The following is an 8,440-nucleotide window of genomic DNA, read 5'->3' on the forward strand; positions in this document are numbered from 1 at the left end:
AAACTATTTCCACTTGAAATGATGAAGGTCTAGGACTAAGCATACGTATATCTTAGCTTCTGGCATGGTGTGAGGTAATGCAATAGGATATATAGGATGGTTCTATCAACACGGCAAAGAGATGAGCTGTAAGTGTAACTATTTAAGTGCAATTTTGACAGAATCACATTTCTTTTTATAAATCTTATCACTCTGTGCCCTTTGCTTTATATTAAAGTCGATTTATCGCTGGAAAATGTAGGCTTTTGTATGCTTACTTGTGTTGTTTCAGAAATTTAGCCATCTGCGAGTATCTTCGTTCAAATGGATACACCAAATCACTGGAGGCCTTTCGCGAAGAGACAGACCTTGTCAGTGTGGTTGCGGGTTATTTTAAAACAATGTGTTTTTATTTTATTATTTAACTAGTCATGCGACAATTTATTAGAAATTGGAATTTTGGGAACAAAAATGATCATATGATCTAATGATCATCATATGATCACTTTAATCAGTTCTTGTAGATCTAAACACATAATTATGGTAAATGTGGTCTTAAATGATCAGTTTATTGAAATCCCATTTAAAAACTCATTTTATTTCAGGCTATAATAATTTACGTGGGCAATGTAGCCAACTACGTTCTCACTTCACCATTTTGAAGTAAAGTAGGCTGCGTAAGAACAAACGCTTTGTCACATAATCAATTGTTATCTTACTAAAATACGTATCTTGAAGCACCAGATATAATACAGTGCTATGGATTGAATTAATGCTGGTTGTAAAATGGCAGCAAGTGGCATAGATAGGACACTTTAAGACAAGATTTTGTCCTTTCCTACCTAATGAAACCACTCGCTTAATTGGACCAATTTGTATTGGTCCCGATATGGTCTGATTAAATGGGGTGTTACAGGCATTGCACCCTCTGGATATCTGTGGAAATATCAGATTTACCTGTTAAGAAAATTAGAATCGAAAATATAATTGTCTTAGAAAGTATGTTTCGTGTACATAATAAAGATATTTAATCTAACAAAACTTTTTGATAATGTTTTAAATACCTACAGTTTTCATGTTTTTATTGATATTATTTCCAATAGAGTGATCAGCCAGACAAAAAATATGAAGGGCTAATGGAGAAAAAATGGACATCAGTTGTTAGATTGCAACGCAAGGTATGTGTAGACTACTGACTATATCCTGGCATGTTTAACCTAATCACGGTACTTTTGCTGAACAAGCCTCAAGTTGACTTCTTACTACCAAGATTGTGTGATAATGTTTTGCATGTCTTAGTATTGTAATTCACTTTCTGGTATGACAAGTTATAGTCAGGGCCGGGCAGCCTTTGCAAAAGTAGTAGCTGCCGCAGCAATAAAATAGTCGCCTGCTTTGAACATTAATATATGTTGAAAGTGTGCTGTAAATGATAAACTCGACATATGACATAGTGGTAGATGTGTTGACGTGCTTGAATTCTTATTTGGTTTGATGAAAACAATCTCACACTAAAATGCATTTTCATACATTGTCATTGAGTGACAACAAAAGGAAAAAATGGCAAATGGAAAGAAGTTATGGGGAACCCCCTGATTCTTCTTAAAAGCAAAAAACTTTCACATGCCTTAGTCTTTTAAATCTTGCCCGGTTCTGTAGAAATTATAAGTGAAGTTTATAAAAACGACGCAAACCCGTCAGTGCAACATCGCCATGTTTTTGTAAAACATTCAGGTCATGGATTTGGAGGCGAAGTTGGGAGAGCTCCAGAAAGAAACTCGAGATGGTGTAACACCTCACAATAAGAAGGATCCATCAGAGTGGATTCCTCGTCCTCCAGAGCGTTGTGCTCTCAGCGGACATAGGAGCACAATCACCAGAGTCATTTTTCATCCCGTATATAGCCTGGTTGTCTCCGCTGCCGAAGACACGACGATTAAGGTGAGTTGGTTGCATTGTCCTCCAAGATTATTATTCCTATTTAGATGCTACTTTTTGCTCGAATGTTTACTAACAAGCTAAAACTTATTAGGATATTTTACATTCACACATTTTAGCAATTTCCAAATTGATTGTGTTGTTACTGTTGCCTCACATTAGGCGGGAGATAGTTGCATAAAGCTGGTGATGTGTGTCTCAATATCAACAGTTGCTGTAGTGTGTGATGTGCTTGTGTTTCTAGGAAACATGTATGTTATGTCACATTGCTAAATGCCTAACAAGAAAGCCTGATATAATGAGACACGCCCAATTACACCTGAAATGGCTAATTGCTTTATGACCTAATTGTATGAAATTTCAAACAACTCAACTGTTTATTTTAACAACTGCATAGTCACTGTCAAGTAGTAGAATGCACTGTAGTCTATAAGTTGGTATAATTTGTAGAAGTTGTAGGTTCTGTACTAAGCTATATGTATTTTATATGGACGAAGTTATACATTTTATATTTTACCAAAATTTGTTCAAGAAGGATTTGCTGGATATGGTTGGTTGTCAGTTGATGCTCTATGCTTTATTTCTTCAACATGTGATGTTTGCGTTATACTAAAATTGTGTAAATAATACCGACACAACACCTGAACATTAAGTAGGTGGCCTTGTATGCATTGCACTTTCACTTCTCAATGAAATATTCATGACCATTGAAGTCTTTCTGCTCTGTCACGGCCACTACACAGACAGATGATGTGCCGTAACATGCTGAGTATTTCTTGCTTAGTGCCCTGGCTACTGTTTTTTATCTCTTGTGAACAGATGGTCATGATTTTAGCAACAACATCCTGGTTATACCATAATCTGTAGTGTCTGCTAATGGAAAACACTTTCGTGTCCTTTTTGTATTTGGACTGCTAGCTTGTCAGCCACAACTCTTGCTACTTGCCATGTAACAGAGCAAATCTTAAAGGGCATGTGTTTCTATATGATTGTGCATTGCTGGGTGTCAGAGGAAAAATGGTATCAAATAAACATGATTTTGAACGTGAAAGTGTTAAATGATAAAACAGTGGATTGTTTTCCCGGTTCTTTTGTGTTCAATGTTCTTGCCGCAGTGTTAAGACACTGGCTGACACAAGTATGTGACTGCTTGTTTGTAAGCCGGGTTTTAACTGGAAGTCATGGTTTAGTTGATGTAATATATACTTAGTTGATTGATGTCAAGTCTTGAACTTTGTATCAGACATGTCATAAATGCTGATGAATCATGAACGCATGACATGAAGTTGTTATAAAAATTTAAATCATTAACTTAAAATCTATCACAGAAGAAGTTTATAGATTTGCCAACTGGTTTATTCCAGTTTGATCATAGACATATTTATTTTTTCTGTAAGGTATTATCTACATAGAAAAATTAGCTATTCTTCATAACTATATTTTGATTGAACATAGTTCAGCTTGTGTTCATCACACAAGTACTAACCACTTACATAGCAGTGTTCACCATGGTTTGTGTTACGCCTTCCTCAAAGATATAGTTTCTTGTCATATGGCTTGTTAAATGAGATTTCTGTTTTAATAGGTTTGGGATTATGAAACTGGCGATTTTGAGCGAACTTTGAAAGGTCACACTGATGCCGTACAGGACCTTTCATTCGACTCGACTGGAAAAATGCTCGGTACAAAAACTTGTCCACCGCTATGGTTTTCAATAGGAATATTCACTTGTTAATCCATATTAGTTATAGCTGATTTCCTCACAAAACATGCCTTTATTGGTCAATCCTCACATAATCTGAATGAGTTTAGATTGAGTTTCGGTTGTTATTTTACATCAGCCATAAGTTCACATTATAGCACCAACTGTGCATTGGAATGCTACATATTGCCAAATCCAATAATGTTATCCTTATTTGTTGTTCAAATGCATGTCACCAAAGTTAAATGCTGTAATGAATGATATATGCTTGCCTTAGTATACATTCACAGGGCAGTGACATAAAAAATTAGAAAACGCTTGGGCACATTTTTTTAATTATAAAAGGAAATACATGAAACTTGCAATATACATCATAGTATAGATAAACACATCTTACTGTGTTTTATTGTAGCGTCATGTTCTGCCGATCTGTCAATCAAAATATGGGACTTTACGGACTACGAATGCACCAAGACACTCACAGGTAAGCAGGAATTGTTCTTCAAATTTAAATGCTTAAAGTCTGCTAAGTTTCACTCTTTTTGCCTTGTCAGTTTTGTGGCATCATCATTGACTTGTTATGTAATAAACTTGTCATTGTTAGGTCACGACCACAACGTATCATCGATCTGTTTCATGCCAGACGGAGACCACATTGTATCAGCCAGTCGAGACAAAACAATTAAATTATGGGAACTTGCGTCTGGGTAGTTCATTAACTGTTTTAACAATCTGTGTCCTGCTGTTACTTTTTCCAACTGAATAATTTTAGTTCTATTCATATCAAGTTTCTTCCCATTGTAGTTACTGTAGCTTTCTTTTTGTTGTTGGGTTATTAGTCACAAGTAATCTTTTTACTGTCCTTCTATCATCACTGTTGAACTTTGACCTTGCAGCTACTGCATAAGAACGTTCACCGGACATCGCGAGTGGGTGAGGATGGCTCGGCCGAGCTCGGATGGAACGATGCTTGCCAGTTGTTCCAACGACCAAACTGTAAGTGCATCCCCATCTATATGCTGTGTCATAAAGCGGCTTAAAGTGTTACATTGCAATCATTATGTTGTACTGTGCTTGTATAATTCCGATATGTTACGTAATCGAACTGTGAACTGCACATGATTACTGATCGATGATTGTTTTGTCTTTTATTGTCGGTCGAATTGGTCTTAAACACTAGGTTAGTGTTAAGTTACTTGTGTTGTACAGGTGCGCATTTGGATGACAACCACAAGAGAATGTAAGATGGAATTACGTGAACACGACCATGTCGTTGAGTGTGTGTCATGGGCACCAGAGAGTGCTATTCCAAATATATGTGCAGCGGTAGGTGTTGAGGTGAGATTCGTTAAAATTTGTTTTGGTAAATATTTTGTACTGCAATATAAGGTCACTGCTTAAGCCCGTCACTTCCTTGTGTGATTATTTTCGTATTAGTTTTATGAAAGACTTAGAGCAGTGGTTCTCAACCGGTTACCCCTCTTTATTACTCCTTTCTTATTTTTCCTCCCAATCCCCCCCCCCCCCCCCCCCCCCGGAACAAATTTTCTCCCAGGAATTAAAAATTCCTCTCTTAGAGAGCCAAGTCACTCCTGGTTGAGAGCCTCTGGCTTAGAGTCTGTTTATTTCAACTCATTGACAAAAATCGAACTTATGGCACTTTGTAGCCTTGACACTGTCCATAAACATTTGGTTATTTTATTGTTGTGGAATTTAGTTTTTAATTTAAAACACTCTGGCTCTGTAGAATAGATTGTAACTAAATGACGACATGTGATCAGGTTCGAAAAGGCGAAAAGATCGGACCCTTTATTGTGTCGGGTTCTCGTGACAAAACCCTTCGAATTTGGGACACGTCCACCAGCCAGTGTGTTTTTACTTTGATTGGCCACGATAACTGGGTACGTGGGGCTGTGTTTCACCCACGAGGAAAGTACCTCCTCTCTACATCAGATGACAAAACTTTACGAGTTTGGGATCTCAAGAATAGGAGATGCCATAAGACTCTTGCTGCTCATGAACATTTTGTCACAGACCTCGGTGAGTTTATGAAGTTTTCGTGAAAGTTTTGTCGCAGTCGATTAATTCTCGATGGCAACATAAGGCCAGGAAATTGCCCACGTTATCTGAATGGATGAATTTGAAGGGTTTTTATGTTTGTACAGATCTTGATATTGATAAGTTGGCAGCGATGCAAATTATGCTGTAAGTTATTGTAGATAGATTATAGAAATCAACCAAACTTGCTCATACAAATTTTGTGCTGAAATGTCTCACAATACTTCCACCAGCCTTAAGGTCAATAACGCAGCTGAAAGTTTTTCGTTTTACATTTTTGTCCTGCTTGAAGAGTTAAGCATATTTGAGGGATTCGTGTTCATGAGATTAGCAGTATAGTCAATTATTCAGCATATTAATTAGTTTTGAGTTTATTTTGGTTCATCCTCAGTTAAAATATTTTAGAGACCCATGGCTACAGTATCGTAGCGCATGAAGGTCTACTTGAAATCATTTAGAAATAAATAAATTTTCCCACACATATTTTACACTTGAGTTCATTGCACAATGTACATAGTTGAGTGGTGTATTTCCTCCATAATCGCTGTCCTGATTCACCATAGATATCTTATCTCAATTCGCTTAGAATCGAGTCGTGTCAATTTGATCGTAGTTGTTCACTTACTGGGCTCTTACTGCACTTACTGTATAACCTCAGTAAGCTGCATTTTAAAAACAGGTTATATAGTAGCTTACTGTTTAGCAAAATAGTTGTTTAAAATTTTAGTAAACTCTTTATCGTAGCAATTGTTTTGTGACCTGACATTCCTCATTTAACAAAACTGTTTTATATTTTGCTTCTCAGATGTGCACAAGACAGCGCCGTACATCGTCACAGGTAGCGTTGACCTCCTGGTTAAGGTTTGGGAGTGTCGGTGAAATTTCTGTCGTGTTGCAGTAGCAAGTGGAGTTGTTTCGGGCTCTTTCTAATCAACAGTCATAATAATACAGCATGGACTTAAAATTTGTATACTCACACCCACATAACTTTGCAGTGATCCGGCGGTTTGACGGTGTCTGTAGTTGTAAGTGGCAAATGCACTCGATCTTAAATACTTTCTTTTTCTGTTAAAGTGGTAAATGCAGAAAGTACATGGCTGCTTTGGCTCAAATGCTTTAACATTTGACTTTAACGTACCCAGTGTAATATTAACTTTTATCAATAGTCATAGAAATCAAAGAACTTTCTCCGTGTAATCCTCCCCCGCTTGATTTTTACAGTTGTAGGACTTTTTAGCGTTAACAGTTTCATAGAGTAGTCCCTGATAAGTTTCCATCACTCGTGACATACTTACCTTTAAAAACTTTCCTGTTTACCGATCATAACTCAACCAATTAACGAGAAATCTTATGTTGGTTCTGCCCATGTTCGACTCTTTGTCAAAAGTTTCAGTTATTTGTAGGCAATTGCATAATTAGTCTGGTAATACGTTTCTATAGTGACCCCCTGGATTTTGGTACACCAGTGCCACCTTTCGGCTTCAGCTGCGGCGTCTATGTCTGGAAGTGGCGCCCAGCCTTTATTTGAAGCGGCCACGAATATCATTATATTGTCGTATGTCCGGTATAGATAACAACTCACAACTTTTAAGTCCGTGCTTTGAAGAATTTGTAAATAATTTGCGCTTTTCAATATTCTTCGCCTTTTATTTAAAACGCTTATATTTGCCGTCAATTTACTTTGTAAAACCACTAAACGCGTTGCATTGTTGTGTAATCTCATGTCTTTGTGATGTCATAATTACGTAGTAAGTCAATCTGTAGGATGTATTCAAATAAAAATGACGTCACACTGTACTTTTACATCGTTACATCATTTTAGGACGTCATTCAGCACTGCACGATCAACTAATTAGTAGTTTCGTCACAAGTGTTGTTTGTGACATGACAATAATAAACTCCTTGCATGCTCTCAAGTTAGCACTAATTTTTCCACACCACAAACTCCTTCGGATCTTGTAAAACTTTCCTGAATTTGCGCGCGGTTGTCGATCCAAGGTTTGGAAATGAATTTCGACGCAAACTATTAGTGAGAAAACTTTTTGAAATTATTGCAAGATATTTTTGTGTTGTTGTTTAATGTTGAACGCATCAAATTGAAACGGTGTTGAAATATAATATGTCTATAGCAACAATGAGATTGTCTTCTGTTCAAACCAACAGTATAGAATATTACACGAGACAAAACATCTTCAACAAAAGACCTCCATTTTTTGAAGGCAAGCACAGACGGTTGTGTTTATTGAAACCAAGATGACGATAACTCAATAATTAGACGTGGCCGGTTACAAGGATAGTTTCATTCATAAATTGATTTCGGCGGAAGATGTGCTTTAATTAAACCCGTCTATAAAAGTTCGGTCTCGGGCTGTCAGAGTCGTCCGAGCTTAGATTGGAACAACAGGATAAGAAGAATGGGAAATTGCTGCGCATAGTCCGAGTTCATCATGTTTTTGTTCAATTTTCTCTTCTACGTCCGTTGATTTCATGAAATTTTGTCCGAGATTTAACCTTGTAGTTTAACTGTTAGTTGACCAATGATTGATCAAACACTACGGCGTTAAGTATAATTGCTGAACATGGCGTTTACAGACGCCAAAGCGTTACTTAAAATTTTTATGGGCCAGGTCAGCGGAGGGACGTTGTTGGGAGTTGGGAGCAAGTTTTCAGCAGATTCTCTCCATTTCCAACTCCGCTCTTTTCTCCAGAGTTTGGATTTTACTCTTTTTCGGAGGCTTTTCTTCCTAGGACTGGTCGGATGTT

At 37.1% G+C, this 8,440-nt stretch overlaps 1 protein-coding gene across 1 annotated transcript; it reads left to right on the top strand.

The window, feature by feature from the left end:
- Positions 1–7,812, top strand: LOC143462031 (lissencephaly-1 homolog B-like). Its single transcript, XM_076960031.1, has 11 exons — positions 1–128; positions 272–350; positions 1,083–1,157; positions 1,714–1,920; positions 3,503–3,599; positions 4,032–4,103; positions 4,224–4,326; positions 4,516–4,615; positions 4,829–4,957; positions 5,401–5,659; positions 6,483–7,812. Exons 1-11 carry the CDS (start codon positions 97–99, stop codon positions 6,554–6,556), a joined length of 1,227 nt encoding a protein of 408 aa, XP_076816146.1. The 5' UTR covers positions 1–96; the 3' UTR covers positions 6,557–7,812.
- The last annotated feature ends 628 nt before the right edge of the window (positions 7,813–8,440 follow it).

The sequence above is a fragment of the Clavelina lepadiformis genome, chromosome 6, assembly GCF_947623445.1.
Source record: "Clavelina lepadiformis chromosome 6, kaClaLepa1.1, whole genome shotgun sequence".
NCBI classification, from domain to species: Eukaryota; Metazoa; Chordata; class Ascidiacea; order Aplousobranchia; family Clavelinidae; genus Clavelina; species Clavelina lepadiformis.

What these genes read in the sequence shown, in the direction of transcription:
- LOC143462031 (XM_076960031.1), top strand. Translation starts at nt 97, where the DNA reads ATGGTTCTATCAACACGGCAAAGAGATGAGCT. An exon ending in TTATGGGAACTTGCGTCTGG is followed by an intron (nt 4,327 to 4,515) that starts GTAGTTCATTAA and finishes TTGACCTTGCAG; the next exon opens with CTACTGCATAAGAACGTTCA. An exon ending in GTTGTTCCAACGACCAAACT is followed by an intron (nt 4,616 to 4,828) that starts GTAAGTGCATCC and finishes TGTGTTGTACAG; the next exon opens with GTGCGCATTTGGATGACAAC.